The 19,721-nt window shown below is 40.4% G+C and overlaps 1 protein-coding gene across 7 annotated transcripts in view; it reads left to right on the forward strand.

Moving 5' to 3' along the window:
- LOC133535481 (arf-GAP with coiled-coil, ANK repeat and PH domain-containing protein 3-like) overlaps positions 1–19,721 on the forward strand; it is a 119,121-nt gene that overhangs the window by 39,869 nt on the left and 59,531 nt on the right. For 6 of the 7 annotated variants that reach the window (XR_009802232.1, XM_061875352.1, XM_061875351.1 and 3 more), the window contains exons 5-11: positions 482–540; positions 665–848; positions 968–1,012; positions 1,778–1,873; positions 4,308–4,382; positions 7,203–7,214; positions 18,903–19,015. Coding sequence is in view for 6 of the 7 variants with exons in the window: in XM_061875352.1 (XP_061731336.1) it covers positions 482–540; positions 665–848; positions 968–1,012; positions 1,778–1,873; positions 4,308–4,382; positions 7,203–7,214; positions 18,903–19,015 (584 nt within the window). In the remaining variant the exon portion in view is untranslated. The remainder of the gene's footprint in view (positions 1–481; positions 541–664; positions 849–967; positions 1,013–1,777; positions 1,874–4,307; positions 4,383–7,202; positions 7,215–18,902; positions 19,016–19,721) is intronic. The other variant, XM_061875355.1, reaches the window with a different exon arrangement.

Raw genomic sequence — 19,721 nt, forward strand, 5'->3', positions numbered from 1 at the left:
GTACTAAAATAGTCTTGTGTCCTGCACTAAAATAGTCTTGTGTCCTGTACTAAAATAGTCTTGTGTCCTGCACTAAAATAGTCTTGTGTCCTGCACTAAAAAAGTCTTGTGTCCTGCACCAAAATAGTCTTGTGTCCTGCACTAAAATAGTCTTGTGTCCTGCCCTAAAATAGTCTTGTGTCCTGCACAGAAATAGTCTTGTGTCCTGTACTAAAATAGTCTTGTGTCCTGTACTAAAATAGTCTTGTGTCCTGTACTAAAATAGTCTTGTGTCCTGTACAAAAATAGTGTTGTGTCCTGCACGAAAATAGTCTTGTGTCCTGTACTAAAATAGTCTTGTGTCCTGCACTAAAATATGTTTCCTTGTGTCCTGCACCAAAATAGTCTTGTGTCCTGCACTAAAATATGTTTCCTTGTGGCCTGCACCAAAATAGTCTTGTGTCCTGCACTAAAATATGTCTACTTGTGCCTCCTTGCCCAGATTTTGTTTGACCAGGCCCAGCGGTCCATCAAGCAGCAGCTGCATGCCTTCATCAAAGAGTAAGTGACTTTGTCCGTTCTTTTCCGTTCAAAAAAACTCTCTTGGCATGCAGCGATCCATCCATTTCCTACCGCTTGTCTCCTTCGGTGAGGTGCTATTTGAAGATGAAGTGTCCTCCACCAGGGACGTGCGCAAGTTCAAGGACACCAAGAAGCAGTTTGAGCGGGTGCGAGAGGACATGGAGCTGGCTCAGGTGAAGAACGCCCAGGCTCCCAGGAACAAAGTCCACGAGGCAGAAGAGGCCACGCAGGCCCTCGTCCTCAGCCGCAAAGCCTTCAGACACCTGGCCTTGGACTATGTCCTCCAGGTACACACGCACATGCAGACTCTCCACACCTCCTCGGTCTCAGACCCTGAGAAACACGATAGAGAGCGGAGGGAGGCGAGCACAAGTCCACTTGTAATGTCTGCCTTCCTTCCTCGCAGATCAATGTGCTGCAGGCCAAGAAGAAGTTTGAAATCCTGGATGCGGTGAAAAACTCTCATTTATAACATCCCCTAACTTCAGATGTTTCATACTTTGTTCACAATGTTCATGGTCATTTAACATCCCTTAACTTCACATGTTTTAAACGTTGTTTACCATGTTCACCATGTTCATGGTCATTTAACATCCCTTAACTTCACATGTTTTATATGTTGTTTACCATGTTCATGGTCATTTAACATCCCTTAACTTCACATGTTTTATACGTTGTTCACCATGTTCACCATGTTCATGGTCATTTATAACATCCCTCATCTTCACATGTCTCATACTTTGTTCACCATGTTCACCATGTTCATGGTCATTTAACATCCCTTAACTTCACATGTTTTATACGTTGTTCACCATGTTCACCATGTTCATGGTCATTTATAACATCCCTCATCTTTACATGTCTCATACTTTGTTCACCATGTTCATGGTCATTTAACATCCCTTAACTTCACATGTTTTATACGTTGTTCACCATGTTCACCATGTTCATGGTCATTTATAACATCCCTCATCTTTACATGTCTCATACTTTGTTTACCATGTTCATGGTCATTTAACATCCCTTAACTTCACATGTTTTATATGTTGTTTACCATGTTCATGGTCATTTAACATCCCTTAACTTCACATGTTTTATACGTTGTTCACCATGTTCATGGTCATTTATAACATCCCTCATCTTCACATGTCTCATACTTTGTTCACCATGTTCACCATGTTCACCATGTTCATGGTTTGCTCCTCACCCTGGCCAGATGCTGTCCTTCATGCGGGCCCAGTACTCGCTTTTCCAGCAAGGCTTCCACATCCTGGACCAGATCGACCCCTACATGAAGAAGCTGGCTGCACAGGTCAGTCATGTCCCACATAGCATCATGAAAGTAAAAATAGCATCATGCAGGCATACGATCAAAAATGGCATCTTGCGGGCATACAATCAAAAATGCAAGCTTGATATCAAAAATGGCATCATGCAAGCTTAAAATAAAAAATAAAAATCTTGCTATCTTAAAAATATAGCATCATGCAAGCTTAAAATAACAAATAGCATCATGCAAGATTGATATCAAAAATGGCATCATGCAAAGTTGAAATTAAAAATTGCATCATGCAAGCTTGAAATAAAAAGTAGCATGAAGTTGGAGGCAGTCCTTTCCCGGCTGCTCCCTCCAGATGTTGCAACATCTGTGTGTTATGTCAAGCTGTAGATTGACTATACACACTCCCTCCATGCGCCAACATTGCTGTGCGTATACTTTTGACCCAGCACATTTTCAGTAGAGCCATGATAAATTCATAAAAGAAGCAAACTTCATGAATGTTTTTTGTGAGCAACAAGTATGTGCTCACATCACTACATCACAACAAAAGAAATGATTGGAAACTCAAGACAGCCATGACATCATGTTCTTTACAAGTGTACCTACACTTTTGATTGATTGATAGTTTTATTAGTAGATTGCACAGTACAGTACATATTCTGTACAATTGACCACTAAATGGTAACACCCCAATAAGTTTTTCAACTTGTTTAAGTCGGGGTCCACGTTAATCAATTCATGACCACCACTGTATATAAGTGTGCGTGTGTGTGTCTTTTTCATTGCATTTCAGCAGTTTATTGTCAGTTGAAGTCATTTACGCTCAGCAAAGCTTTAAGAACGCCCATCGTAGCTTTAAGCCCCCCCCTAAATGTTACAGGATGTAATTACAGCAAAACAACATCTCATTGTTTTTCAATCAGCAATTATGACATGAATGTTATAATTATTGTTATTGTTATAGTCATGTAACATGAATACAACAACAGTCTAGTCATGTAACATGAATACAACAACAGTCTAGTCATGTAACATGAATACAACAACAGTCTAGTCATGTAACATGAATACAACAGTCTAGTCATGTAACATGAATACAACAACACTCTAGTCATGTAACATGAATACAACAACACTCTAGTCATGTAACATGAATACAACAACACTCTAGTCATGTAACATGAATACAATAACAGTCTAGTCATGTAACATGAATACAACAACAGTCTAGTCATGTAACATGAATACAGCAACAGTCTAGTCAAGTAACATGAATACAACAACAGTCTACTCATGTAACATGAATACAACAACATTCTAGTCATGTAACATGAATACAACAACATTCTAGTCATGTAACATGAATACAACAACACTCTAGTCATGTAACATGAATACAATAACAGTCTAGTCATGTAACATGAATACAATAACAGTCTAGTCATGTAACATGAATACAACAACAGTCTAGTCATGTAACATGAATACAACAGTCTAGTCATGTAACATGAATACAACAACACTCTAGTCATGTAACATGAATACAACAACACTCTAGTCATGTAACATGAATACAACAACACTCTAGTCATGTAACATGAATACAATAACAGTCTAGTCATGTAACATGAATACAACAACAGTCTAGTCATGTAACATGAATACAGCAACAGTCTAGTCAAGTAACATGAATACAACAACAGTCTACTCATGTAACATGAATACAACAACATTCTAGTCATGTAACATGAATACAACAACATTCTAGTCATGTAACATGAATACAACAACACTCTAGTCATGTAACATGAATACAATAACAGTCTAGTCATGTAACATGAATACAATAACAGTCTAGTCATGTAACATGAATACAACAACACTCTAGTCATGTAACATGAATACAATAACAGTCTAGTCATGTAACATGAATACAACAACACTCTAGTCATGTAACATGAATACAACAACACTCTAGTCATGTAACATGAATACAATAACAGTCTAGTCATGTAACATGAATACAGCAACAGTCTAGTCAAGTAACATGAATACAACAACAGTCTACTCATGTAACATGAATACAACAACATTCTAGTCATGTAACATGAATACAACAACAGTCTACTCATGTAACATGAATACAACAACATTCTAGTCATGTAACATGAATACAACAACATTCTAGTCATGTAACATGAATACAACAACACTCTAGTCATGTAACATGAATACAATAACAGTCTAGTCATGTAACATGAATACAACAACATTCTAGTCATGTAACATGAATACAACAACACTCTAGTCGTGTAACATGAATACAACAACAGCATCATTACAACATCTCAGGAGAAAGTGTGTCGACTTTATTACTCTTCCGTCCAATTGCAATGACACAAACTGCAATTTGGTTTGTATTTGTGTTGTGTTTGTGTTTGTGTTTGTGTTTGTGTTTGTGTAGCTGGACCAGCTGGTCATCGACTCGGCCGTGGAGAAGAGAGAGTTGGAGCACAAACATGCTGTCATCCAGCAGAGGGTGAGACCACATCACACTTATAACACAAATACACTTACAACATCACACTTATAACACAAATACACTTACAACATCACACTTATAACACAAATACACTTACAACATCACACTTATAACACAAATACACTTACAACATCACACTTATAACACAAATACACTTACAACACAAATACACTTACAACATCACACTTATAACACAAATACACTTACAACATCACACTTATAACACAAATACACTTAAAACATCACACTTACAACACAAATACACTTACAACATCACACTTACAACACAAATACACTTACAACATCACACGTACAACACAAATATACTTACAACATCACACTTATAACAGAAATACACTTACAACATCACACTTATAATACAAATACACTTACAACATCACACTTATAACACACATACACTTAAAACATCACACTTACAACACAAATACACTTACAACATCACACGTACAACATAAATATACTTACAACCCAAATACACTTACAACATCACACTTATAACACAAATACACTTACAACATCACACTTACAACACAAATACACTTACAACATCACACTTACAACACAAATACACTTACAACATCACACTTATAACACAAATAGACTTACAACATCACACTTATAACACAAATACACTTACAACATCAGACTTACAACACAAATACACTTACAACATCACACTTATAACACAAATAGACTTACAACATCACACTTATAACACAAATACACTTACAACATCAGACTTACAACACAAATACACTTACAACATCACACTTATAACACAAATACACTTACAACATCACACTTATAACACAAATACACTTACAACATCACACTTACAACACAAATACACTTACAACATCACACTTATAACACAAATACACTTACAACATCACACTTATAACACAAATACACTTACAACATCACACTTATAACACAAATACACTTATAACATCACACTTATAACACAAATACACTTTCAACGTCACACTTATAACACAAATACACTTACAACATCACACTTATAACACAAATACACTTACAACATCACACTTATAACACAAATACACTTTCAACATCACACTTATAACACAAATACACTTACAACATCAAGTTTTGAAGGTTGCCACGGTGACAAAATTCCCCCCAAAAAGTGCAGTTTCCCTTTGAGTGATGTCAAAAAAAGTTAGGTTTTTTTTCTTATTTTTGAATTTGTTTTTAACAATTCTTAACTGATTTATAATTAAATGTATTTAAATGTGTCCTGTGCAGTCAATCATCTAGTTGATGTAGATGATACATGTCTACTTGAGAAAAGACAAGTGTAGAAACGTTATGTTCTTCCCCGTATTCATCAAGGCCGAGACACAAAGAGGATGGCACGCCTTATTGTGCTGAAACAATCCACTTTGCACACCTTCAGTACATCCACTTTGCACGTGCTAGCAGCTTTGCACATCTTTTAGTACACCTGCACTTTGCACGTGCTAGCAGCTTTGTACATGTTTCAGTACACCTGCACTTTGCACGTGCTAGCAGCTTTGTACATGTTTCAGTACACCTGCACTTTGCACGTGCTAGCAGCTTTGTACATGTTTCAGTACACCTGCACTTTGCACGTGCTAGCAACTTTGTACATGTTTCAGTACACCTGCACTTTGCACGTGCTAGCAACTTTGCACATCTTTTAGTACACCTGCACTTTGCACATCTTTTAGTACACCTGCACTTTGCACGTGCTAGCAGCTTTGTACATGTTTCAGTACACTTGCACGTGCTAGCAGGTTTGCACATGTTTCAGTACACCTGCACTTTGCACGTGCTAGCAGCTTTGCACATGTTTCAGTACACCTGCCCTTTGCACGTGCTAGCAGCTTTGTACATGTTTCAGTACACTTGCACGTGCTAGCAGGTTTGCACATGTTTCAGTACACCTGCACTTTGCACGTGCTAGCAGCTTTGCACATGTTTCAGTACACCTGCACTTTGCACGTGCTAGCAGCTTTGCACATGTTTCAGTACACCTGCACTTTGCACGTGCTAGCAGCTTTGTACATGTTTCAGTACACCTGCACTTTGCACGTGCTAGCAGCTTTGTACATGTTTCAGTACACCTGCACTTTGCATGTGCTAGCAGCTTTGTACATGTTTCAGTACACCTGCACTTTGCACGTGCTAGCAGCTTTGCACATGTTTTAGTACACCTGCACTTTGCACGTGCTAGCAGCTTTGTACATGTTTCAGTACACCTGCACTTTGCACGTGCTAGCAGCTTTGCACATGTTTCAGTACACCTGCACTTTGCACGTGCTAGCAGCTTTGTACATGTTTCAGTACACCTGCACTTTGCACGTGCTAGCAGCTTTGTACATGTTTCAGTACACCTGCACTTTGCACGTGCTAGCAGCTTTGTACATGTTTCAGTACACCTGCACTTTGCACGTGCTAGCAGCTTTGCACATGTTTCAGTACACCTGCACTACTGCAGGTGTTTCAGTACACCTGCAGTAGTGCTGGCAGGAAAGAAAAGAAAATACCAGAACTTTAAAGTCCCAACCTGTCATGATATTCTGAAAGGTTTTCTTTAAATGCATGACTTGAAGACAGAAGAGATAGAACTTGGGTAGAATGAGAGATGAGAATGAGAGAGAAGGTGCCTCATGTTGAAGTCAACTAATTATGCAAGGTGGGGGGAAAAAAAAGTCATTAAGTTTGAACATCAAACATCTAATCTGTGATATTTATTTCCTTTCTTTTTCTCCTTTGCCGCTCTTCTGGATGTGTTTGTGTCTTCTTCAGACTCTGATGCAGGTGAGTTCCCAACACACACACACACACACACACACACACACACACACACACACACACACACACACACACACACACACACACACACAGCATCTGCAACAGGCCCATAACTTAACACTTTTACAAGTTGGCCCTTTTGAGAATTTTTGTGGGATTTTTATGTTTTTCCAAGTGTCATTTCTCAGAAAGAAAAATGAAAATCAATGTTTGAATGATTGACCTATTAAGCAAATATTTCTCTTTGAAAATATTTTGGGGGAAAATATTGCATGTTTCTGCCATAAAAAAAGAGGCTTTTGACACAAAAAAGGAAAAACAATACGTTTATGTCAACAGATTGTGAGATTTAAGCAAAATAATCATTCATGACTTATTTACAACATTTTTATGACTCAGACCCGTCTAGGGACCGAACTTTAGGCCGCCTTAGAGGTTAAGAAAAAGTATCTATGTCATGACAGGGGGGGGGGGGCAAGTGTGTGTCCCAACACCAGCGGCAGGTGAACCTAACGAGTCGCCATGGTAACTAAACAAGGGAGCGTAAACAGGAATTAAAAGAGTTCAAAACTAACAAAAACATCATCCAGACCACAGATGGTGACACTGTATTGTTTAGAAAATGACAAATCTCACAATGCAGGTTTTGATTTTTCAGAGTGGACACATATTTGGACAGCCTGATTTAGATTGTCAGGTTGGGTCCTCCAGGTGTGCAGTGTTGTATACTTCCTGGGTTTAGTTTACTTTTGTGACCATCCATCACTTCTGTTGCCAACCATAAGAAGTTCTTTGTTATGTTTTAACTAAGGGAGATGACGGCAGACTAACACCAGGTGGAAGTAGTGTACAAAGATTTATTATATATATATATATATACATATATATATATATATGTATATGTATATAATAAGAACACAAAACAATACTAACAATAAAGCAAGGACATGAAGTGTGACAAAGAGTCAAGTGTGTATGTGTGTGTGTGTAGTTTAGCTGGTGTGTCTTACCAAAGTGTTGGAGGTGTGTGCTGAGACTCCATGCAGGCAGGTAGTCCATGGACGGAAGGGAGGAGTCGAGGGAGGAAGGAGGCAGTCAGAGTCCAGAGGCAGATCCAGGGAAAAGGTTGAGACGCACAGCTCACCTTAGAGGCGATGGAGGGGAAAGAAAAAAAGACGCTGAGAACAAGAAGGAGAGCAGGATCACAAAAAGCAGGCTGACAGCTCACTGGACCTCAGCTGAGAACTAAGTTCCTGCGCCGATCCTTGGTCCACTGGTCACCTTCTACAGCAGGGGTAGGGAACCTATGGCTCTAGAGCCAGATGTGGCTCTTTTGATGTCTGCATCTGGCTCTCTGATAAATCTGAGCTGACGTTGCTTAACACGATAAGTAATGAATAATTCCATTTGTAATCACAGTGTTAGAAATAATGTTCAAAATATCAATTATTCTCATGCATTTTCAATCCGTCCATCTGTTTTCTACCGCACCTGTTCAAGAAGTTGCGTCAATGGTAAGAAGTTATTTATTTATTATTGGTTAGTGTGGGGCTTGCCCTCCTGGGGGTTCTTCAGACCCCCAAGCACCGACATGAGAGCCTGTTTCAGGGTTACAATATTGTTTTATTTTTCAATAAGTCTCTGCTATTTCCAGCCCCAACCCCGTCTCTCCTCCTGGCTGCTGCTTATAACAGAGCGACAGGTGATTAGATAACAAGGCCCAGGTGGGCCATCTAAGCAGCTGTCGCTGCAGGCCCGCAGGCCACGACCCCTCCACAGTAATCTTCAGAATAACAATGTTATTACAAAGAATAAGAGACCTATTATACTCTAGAAATGTTGGTTTTACTTAAAAATGCACGCGTTTAGTTGTGTTCAGTGTTAAAAAAAATATTATATGGCTCTTACGGAAATATATTTCAACATATTTGGCTTTTTGGCTCTCTCAGCCAAAAAGGTTCCCGACCCCTGTTCTACAGCCTCACCTCATCAGTCACAGGTGTGGACTGCGGCCAGCTGCGGCGGAGAGTGGGCGTGGTCCGCCTGATGAGCGTGGGGGCGTGTCCAGGTGTGCTGTCAGCGGGCCCTCTGGGTGGAACTGCAGCGGAGGAAGATGCAGACCTCGTGTGCCACAACATTCGTGTTTGAAACCTGCAGGGAGGGTCAATTGTGGGTGGCCCGTTATTCAGAATCAGAAGAGTTTTTACTGCCAATGTTTGAGAAGGGGTTCACAAACTAGGAACTTGACTTGGTGCACAGCGGAGGGATTATAAAAGTATGTTGGCTTAAAGTTCACTGCCACTAAACTTTGGTTTTGACAACAAAATGGCCCTCAAACAGATTTTGGTAACAAATAAATACAAACTTTGAAAAGACAAAATATATAATATTAATATTCATATTTTTGCACACTTGTACTGTTTTTGTTTGTTTCAAAGGTTTTTATCATCAACTTTTTTATTTTTTTCACATTCGCTTTTTTTTACGCTTTCAAACAAAAGGCAGTCTTTTGGCGTGTGGGGCGGGGGGTGCCTGTGGGCGGGTCTTATAGCAAGGGAAGCAGTTTTACTAGACTTGGGCATGCGGTGTATAGTCCAATCAACTGGATTTATTTAGCAGATTTCAAAAAAGAAAAGTGTCAAAGTGCTGCAAGCCAGACGTACAAACTTGGAGAGCTGTCTCCCTCTCAGGGAATAACAGCCACTGGCCGCTCCCAAGTTCTTTTGGATGACATATACCTGCACAGTATGTGGAGTAGTACAGACTAGGACTTGGCCAATATACATATACCTGCACAGTATGTGGAGTAGTACAGACTAGGACTTGGCCAATATACATATACCTGCACAGTATGTGGAGTAGTACAGACTAGGACTTGGCCAATATACATATACCTGCACAGTATGTGGAGTAGTACAGACTAGGACTTGGCCAATATACATATACCTGCACAGTATGTGGAGTGAAGTGAAGTGAATTATATTTATATAGCGCTTTTCTCTAGTGACTCAAAGCGCTTTACATAGTGAAACCCAATATTTAAGTTACATTTAAACCAGTGTGGGTGACACTGGGAGCAGGTGGGTAAAGTGCCTTGCCCAAGGACACAACGGCAGTGACTAGGATGGTGGAAGCGGTAATCGAACCTGCAACCCTCAAGTTGCTGGCACGGCCGCTCTACCAACCGAGCTATGCCGCTCCTGTGGGGTAGTACACACTAGTACTTGGCCAATATACATATACCTGCATAGTATGTGGGGTAGTACAGACTAGTACTTGGCCAATATACATATACCTGCACAGTATGTGGGGTAGTACAGACTAGGACTTGGCCAATATACATATACCTGCACAGTATGTGGGGTAGTACAGACTAGGACTTGGCCAATAAACATATACCTACACAGTATGTGGAGTAGTACAAACTAGTACTTGGCCAATATACATATACCTGCACAGTATGTGGGGTAGTACAGACTAGTACTTGGCCAATATACATATACCTGCACAGTATGTGGGGTAGTACAGACTAGGACTTGGCCAATATACATATACCTGCACAGTATGTGGAGTAGTACAGACTAGTACTTGGCCAATATACATATACCTGCACAGTATGTGGAGTAGTACAGACTAGGACTTGGCCAATATACATATACCTGCACAGTATGTGGGGTAGTACAGACTAGTACTTGGCCAATATACATATACCTGCACAGTATGTGGGGTAGTACAGACTAGGACTTGGCCAATATACATATACCTGCACAGTATGTGGGGTAGTACAGACTAGGACTTGGCCAATATACATATACCTGCACAGTATGTGGAGTAGTACAGACTAATACTTGGCCAATATACATATACCTGCACAGTCTGTGGGGTAGTACAGACTAGTACTTGGCCAATATACATATACCTGCACAGTATGTGGGGTAGTACAGACTAGGACTTGGCCAATATACATATACCTGCACAGTATGTGGAGTAGTACAGACTAATACTTGGCCAATATACATATACCTGCACAGTCTGTGGGGTAGTACAGACTAGTACTTGGCCAATATACATATACCTGCACAGTATGTGGGGTAGTACAGACTAGGACTTGGCCAATATACATATACCTGCACAGTATGTGGAGTAGTACAGACTAATACTTGGCCAATATACATATACCTGCACAGTCTGTGGGGTAGTACAGACTAGGACTTGGCCAATATACATATACCTGCACAGTATGTGGAGTAGTACAAACTAGGACTTGCCCAATATACATATACCTGCACAGTATGTGGAGTAGTACAGACTAATACTTGGCCAATATACATATACCTGCACAGTATGTGGGTAGTACAGACTAGGACTTGGGCAATATACATATACCTGCACAGTATGTGGGGTAGTACAGACTAGGACTTGGCCAATATACATATACCTGCACAGTATGTGGAGTAGTACAGACTAGGACTTGGGCAATATACATATACCTGCACAGTATGTGGGGTAGTACAGACTAGGACTTGGCCAATATACATATACCTGCACAGTATGTGGAGTAGTACAGACTAGGACTTGGCCAGTATACATATACCTGCACAGTATGTGGAGTAGTACAGACTAGGACTTGGCCAATATACATATACCTGCACAGTATGTGGAGTAGTACAGACTAATACTTGGCCAATATACATATACCTGCACAGTCTGTGGGGTAGTACAGACTAGTACTTGGCCAATATACATATACCTGCACAGTATGTGGGGTAGTACAGACTAGGACTTGGCCAATATACATATACCTGCACAGTATGTGGAGTAGTACAGACTAATACTTGGCCAATATACATATACCTGCACAGTCTGTGGGGTAGTACAGACTAGTACTTGGCCAATATACATATACCTGCACAGTATGTGGAGTAGTACAGACTAGGACTTGGCCAATATACATATACCTGCACAGTCTGTGGGGTAGTACAGACTAGGACTTGGCCAATATACATATACCTGCACAGTATGTGGAGTAGTACAAACTAGGACTTGCCCAATATACATATACCTGCACAGTATGTGGAGTAGTACAGACTAATACTTGGCCAATATACATATACCTGCACAGTATGTGGGTAGTACAGACTAGGACTTGGGCAATATACATATACCTGCACAGTATGTGGGTAGTACAGACTAGGACTTGGCCAATATACATATACCTGCACAGTATGTGGAGTAGTACAGACTAGGACTTGGCCAATATACATATACCTGCACAGTATGTGGGGTAGTACAGACTAGTACTTGGCCAGTATACATATACCTGCACAGTATGTGGAGTAGTACAGACTAGGACTTGGCCAATATACATATACCTGCACAGTATGTGGAGTAGTACAGACTAGTACTTGGCCAGTATACATATACCTGCACAGTATGTGGAGTAGTACAGACTAGGACTTGGCCAATATACATATACCTGCACAGTATGTGGGGTAGTACAGACTAGTACTTGGCCAAGCTTTAGGAGACGCAACAATAGCATCGCCAAGTGAGGTCTAAAAAGTAAGTTAATAATACTAACACAAACACTTGGAAACCTGTTAGCATATTAGCTATTGTTAACGACGTTAGCTTGATTACATTTAGATAGCAGGTACAAACATGCACAAGAACATACCTACGGGCATCACATCTGGGAGACTTTAGTAAGTATGACTTGTTTTACATATATAGTAAAACTGACAAATGTTGAGTGAAGAAACCACACAAGTAGTAACGCTATGGACAACCAGTAGATGGATTTTCACTTATACTGCCGTTTCAAAGCACAAAACAACACCTGCAGTGAGTGAACCTGTCCAAAAGATGGCAGCAGAGCACAAACAATAACACACCTTTCCAGTCTCTGTGTTGGTGTCACTACTCTGTAAGTTTGCTTTAAACAAAAATGACGGCCGTTAGCCAAGAGAAATCCATAGATGAAGTGCACTGCTCTATAGGACGCGGTTTGTTATGCACATTTAATTGTAGACTCTTACTGACACCTTGTGGCGATATGAAAATACTACACCTCATTAGTTTGGACACTTCCGGGTTGACGATGTCAGTTCAGTTGATGAGACAATTGAAAAGTAGACAAGTTGTGTTAGCTCTTACCAACCTTGGAAAAGATAAGTCAATCAATCAATCAATCAATGTTTACTTATATAGCCATAAATCACTAGTGTCTCAAAGGGCTGCACAAACCACCACGACATCCTCGGTAGGCCCACATAAGGGCAAGGAAAACTCACACCCAGTGGGACGTCGGTGACAATGATGACTATGAGAACCTTGGAGAGGAGGAAAGCAATGGATGTCGAGCGGGTCTAACATGATACTGTGAAAGTTCAATCCATAATGGATCCAACACAGTCGCGAGAGTCCAGTCCAAAGCGGATCCGATACAGCAGCGAGAGTCCCGTTCACAGCGGAGCCAGCAGGAAACCATCCCAAGCGGAGGCGGATCAGCAGCGCAGAGATGTCCCCAGCCAATACACAGGCAAGCAGTACATGGCCACCGGATCGGACCGGACCCCCTCCACAAGGGAGAGTGGGACATAGAAGAAAAAGAAAAGAAACGGCAGATCAACTGGTCTAAAAAGGGAGTCTATTTAAAGGCTAGAGTATACAAATGAGTTTTAAGGTGAGACTTAAATGCTTCTACTGAGGTGGCATCTCGAACTGTTACCGGGAGGGCATTCCAGAGTACTGGAGCCCGAACGGAAAACGCTCTATAGCCCGCAGACTTTTTTTGGGCTTTGGGAATCACTAATAAGCCGGAGTCCTTTGAACGCAGATTTCTTGCCGGGACATATGGTACAATACAATCGGCAAGATAGGCTGGAGCTAGACCGTGTAGTATTTTATACGTAAGTAGTAAAACCTTAAAGTCACATCTTAAGTGCACAGGAAGCCAGTGCAGGTGAGCCAGTACAGGCGTAATGTGATCAAACTTTCTTGTTCTTGTCAAAAGTCTAGCAGCCGCATTTGGTACCAACCCTAATCTTTTAATGCTAGACATGGGGAGACCCGAAAATAATACGTTACAGTAGTCGAGGCGAGACGTAACAAACGCATGGATAATGATCTCGGCGTCTTTAGTGGACAGAATGGAGCGAATTTTAGCGATATTACGGAGATGAAAGAAGGCTGTTTTAGTAACGCTTTTAATGTGTGCCTCAAAGGAGAGAGTTGGGTCGAAGATAACACCCAGATTCTTTACCGTGTCGCCTTGTTTAATTAATTGGTTGTCAAATGTTAGAGTTGTATTATTAAATAGAATTCGGTGTCTAGCAGGACCGATAATCAGCATTTCCGTTTTTTTGGCGTTGAGTTGCAAAAAGTTAGCGGACATCCATTGTTTAATTTCATTAAGACACGCCTCCAGCTGACTACAATCCGGCGTGTTGGTCAGCTTTAGGGGCATGTAGAGTTGGGTGTCATCAGCATAACAGTGAAAGCTAATACCGTATTTGCGTATGATGTCACCTAGCGGCAGCATGTAGATGCTGAAGAGTGCAGGGCCAAGGACCGAACCCTGGGGAACTCCACACGTTACCTTAACGTAGTCCGAGGTCACATTGTTAGGGGATACACACTGCATCCTATCAGTAAGTAAGTCTGTAAGTCAAGTGTTTAACTTGTTTATGGAACTCAATATTAAGGTGGACAGTGGTTCAATTTGGTACTACCATGTTTATTGAAAATGATTTTTATGCAGCGTTTCATTGGATGTTTTGAGGACTTCAATGGCTGCCAGGTGTATGTTTACACCATCCAAATACTTTCAACACTCAGCAGTATTTAAGATGATAACGGTGTATATTTTTGTAAAGCTAATATTTATATATTGCATACTACATTTCATTTGAATGACATAGCTTATACATTTGTCATTGTTTGGATTTCAGTTTTACAAAAATAAAAGTCCAGTGCAAGACAAAAGTCAAGAAAGGAAAAGACAAAGCAAGATCAACAAGAGTTGAGAGCCTAAATTGATTCATCTGCTTTGGAACTTTAGTAGACTTCTTGGATTGTTTGTTAGCTGTCTGCTAAATTGTAGACCTCAACACTTAAAGTGAGCGCAGAACACCACTTATAGTCTGGAAAATCCATAGATGAAGTGCAGTGCTTTATAGGACGCGGTTTATTGTCTGAAAAATGGAGTTTTGTATTCTCCAGCCAGAGATTGATGTCAATGTGACAGCAGATATTGAAGTCTTCATTTTGGAATGTGAGTTGCATAATCAAAGGTGTGCTTCATGACATGTTGTGGCCCCTGACCTTTGACCGTGTCTCCTCTGTCAGAACAACAACATGCTCCACACTTCCTGTGTAGCAGCCTCCATATGTAATGTTGGGGGGGAGCACTCACTTCCATTGACAGATGGACCCCTGACTTCTCCCACAGATGGACCTCTGACTCCTCCCACAGATGGACCCCTGACTCCTAATAGCCCTGCAAAGAAATGTTTGATCCCGTCACATGGGGGGGGGGGGGGGGGGGGGCCTGGCAGCTGTATGCTAATGAACTCCACTTCCACAGAGTTGAGAGTCAGGCGTGGAAGTGGAGTTCAGTCCCGGGTGTGCTGCTTACATGCATGTGGAACCTGTGGAATATTTATATATTTATATTTATATTAGTGTTGTATTTATAGATTGATGAAAGTATTGATTTGAGTGCTGACTTTTCCAATGCTGTTGGATGTTTGTATTGTCAAGATGAACATTCTCAGCCGGCTGGACTGTCCACTGGTGAGGAAGTTCTAACTTTGACTAGTGGTAGTGAAGCTGTACTGCCACTGGTGAGGAAGTTGTTGCTGAGTAGTGGTAGTAAAGGTTGTATTTTATGCTAGGAGGGTCCAAACTTTTGACCTGTACTGTGTGTGTGTATACATCCATCCATCCATCCATTTGCTACCGCTTGTCCCTTTTTGGGGTCAATCTCATGTATGTATATATATATATATATATATATATATATATATATATATATATATATACATATATATAAGGGCTGGGCAACGATTAAAGATTTTAATCTAAGTTAATCGCACTATTTCTCCAATTGTATACGCAAAGCCCAATAATGAATTCAAAAGTAGTGTGTAGTGCACCTTTATTGGAATATTCTCCCACATGAACAAAAGCGCCAAAACATTAGTTGTGCAAACACAATTTAAATCAGTCCTTGTTAAACAGTAGCAATTAAATAGCATATTTGATGAAAATCAACTAAAAAAATGTGAATACAAACATTTAAGCTTATTGCCACTGCCAGGGTATTTAAGTTATCCTGTTTGTTATGGAAAATAAATATAATCTACATACAAATCTCTGAGCCACAATCATAACATCTGAACAGGCAATTTCTGAGGTAACAGCAGAAACATTTTATTTTATCAGGGATCTTATGTTTAAAAAACCTATATTATAGGTAGTGGGCTGTTTTAGGGAATTTTTGATCAAATTATCCTTAGTAGCAATTTTAATAATGTTGTGTTTATTCTGCGTAGTGCACTTAAAATAATTATGACCATATCTAGGAATTGATATGATGGGAATTTTCCGATTGTTTGCTTGGTGCTTTGATAAACTGAACGCATATACATGGTACTATTTGTGATGTTATGATCCAGGGAAGAAAATAACTACCCTACCCAGCATGCAACAGGAGTGACAAGCATGGGCGGTAGCCCGGTATAGGTTGTGTCGCCATGACGGCATCTTGTATGTTGTGATATGCACGCTCTGAAAGCAAACGTTAAGAACTCAGCCAACACTCCTGGTCTGCATTATTCATAAATAGACAGACAACACAAATACTCCGCTGCTTCACAGGCCGCTGGATGTAGCCGGCAAAGTATTCCCATGCTAGCTAGCCGGTCTAGCAAGCACGCGTCATTCAGTCCAAAACGGCCCGATCTATCCACATCCAGAATTGTCTGGCGGTCGTAAGTGATCCCGGAGTGACCACGCTGTAAGCCAGCCATGAAATCTGCAGAATTGTCCGGTATTTTTGCCAAATGTTCCATCTTTACCAAGAGCCCCTCGACGCCGAAGTATATCCGGGAGATGCCATCTTGTTAAGAAAAGGCGTTAACAAAATAAAAGCATGTAAACAACATACGCAAATGTGCGATAAAATAATTGTCGGCGTTAATAGATTGATGAGTTAACACGTAATTAACGCATTAATTTGCCCACCCCTAATATATATATATATATATATATATATATTGTGGTACCCGGATTCTCACCAAGACACAGGAGGGTGTTTGCAAAAAGCCAAGAAGGGCATTTATTGCTCAAGTATTTGTAGGAAGGGCAGGTTGTGGAATAATCAACTTAAAGTGTCCATCAACAAACATAAATTCCTCCCATCCGGGGCTCTCAATCCTGCACACAACACACTTCTTTATTTGTCGTAGTTAATTGCCTACAAAACAATAGAGACACAACATCAGTAAAACATAACACTAGTATTGTCCAAAATAGTGGATGTCTCAACTCACCACCTGATGCACCTGCCTTGACACTGAGGAGAGCCACACCTGAATGAGGCAGAGTTAAAGGTTTGTCGCTAGATCCCACCTGGTTTGTCTCTGGATCCCACCTGGTTTGTCTCTGGGTCCCACTTGGTTTGTCTCTGGATCCCACCTGGTTTGTCGCTGGGTCCCACCTGGTTTGTCTCTGGGTCCCACCTGGTTTGTCGCTGGGTCCCACCTGGCCGCACAGCTGGTAGCACTTCAGGCTGATTGAGAAGGTAGAGTGGGATGTACCACCACCCCTCCATGATGCCACCAAGGCTGGGGTGTTGTCTTCCAGCTTTCACTCTGCCTCCATGCCTTGGCTCCTCCCCTGTGAGGTGCTTGAGTGAGACACCACAATATATATATATATATATATGTACATGTATATATGTGTATATATACTCTATTTACTGTATATGTGTGTATATATATATATATATATATATATATATATATATAATTGGATATTAAGAGTATGTGAAAGTTCAACTCCTACATTCTTTACTTCCATGACAACCTCCTTAAAGTTGTGTAATCAGTCATAAATATGCAGCAGCTAAGATGTGCCAGCAGTGTTTTGCATTTTTCCTTCATGGTTTGCGATGGATATAAATGGCTGTCATTTACATTTCGTTATGGTGTTCTGTCCACAAAGTTCATGGAGCAGGTCCTGTGTGACCATGTGTGTTGACTTCTGCTTTTGTTGTTTTTCAGTTTTTTTTGGCACCATGACTAGGGAAGGTTGTTTGTATTAGGTCATATAGGTAAAAAGTTGCCAGAATGTTCTGTACTGATTGTGATTATAATTATGAGGATTTTCTTTTCATCCCAGCCGCAATTTGAGCCAGTAGTCTGTTGTAAAATGCTGCTAAATAAGTCATTAAATCCACCTTCACCCTTGGTAGAAAAAGTTTGGACACCCCTGAAAGTATCGATTTTTTGATTTGAGAATCAATATTAATCTGGTCAACATGATCCATGTTTTCAGTATGGATCCCCTCTTTTAGGTTTTGTTTCTTCTACACACGCATTATTATTATTATTATGGTCTTGTCATCACCATCTGAGTCAGGACAGGAGTTGACGCCTCAGCAATAATGTGATGAACTTGTCGTCTCAGGACTTTTCCTACGATGAGCCCAAGTTGGAGTTGAAGGTGGAGGCCCCCAATGGTGTGGTCATGGAGGGCTACCTCTTCAAGAGGGCCAGCAACGCCTTCAAGACCTGGAACAGGTGAAGTGGAGCGGACTGCAACTCAAGGACATTTAATAGTTCAACAATAGTTGAATAGTACCACCTCGGAAAACACGTATTAGGCCTTAGTATTCATTAAAAACAAGGGAGAGATTTATTTAACAAGTATTGTCAATAGTTTGTACACACCGTTTGAACAGTAACACCATGTTTGAATATTTCATTAAACTATTTTACGGACTATAAGCCGCACCCACTACATTTTCGACGAAGCAAAAATTATTCCATATATTAGCCAATGCATTTAGCCGCAGATATATAGTGAGTTATTTACACTGAATGATTGTGTAAATGTTTCTTTACATACCTTCATTGTTTACAAGTGGTACCAGGGCAGTAAAATGGCTGATCAAACAAAACGTCAGTCATGGTCATGGAGCCACTAGCTGCGCAAGCTAGCTCTCCAATCAGCTAAACAGACTCAATAACTCCACGCTGACGTTTTGGTGAATTTACTGACACATTTGTGAAAGTGAAACAATACAAACGCAGACACTCGTAAACATATTAGCATATTAGCTAATGCTAACGATGCGAGCTTGATTACATTAAGATAGCTGGTACAAATATGCATGAAAACACTCCTAAACACATCACACATGTTACGCTTTAGTAAGTATAAAAAGTTTAAGTTATATTGTAAAACTTACAAAGGAAGAACCCATACGGGTAGCAGTGTTCTGGG

The sequence above is a fragment of the Nerophis ophidion genome, linkage group LG16 (assembly GCF_033978795.1).
Source record: "Nerophis ophidion isolate RoL-2023_Sa linkage group LG16, RoL_Noph_v1.0, whole genome shotgun sequence".
Taxonomy (NCBI): Eukaryota; Metazoa; Chordata; class Actinopteri; order Syngnathiformes; family Syngnathidae; genus Nerophis; species Nerophis ophidion.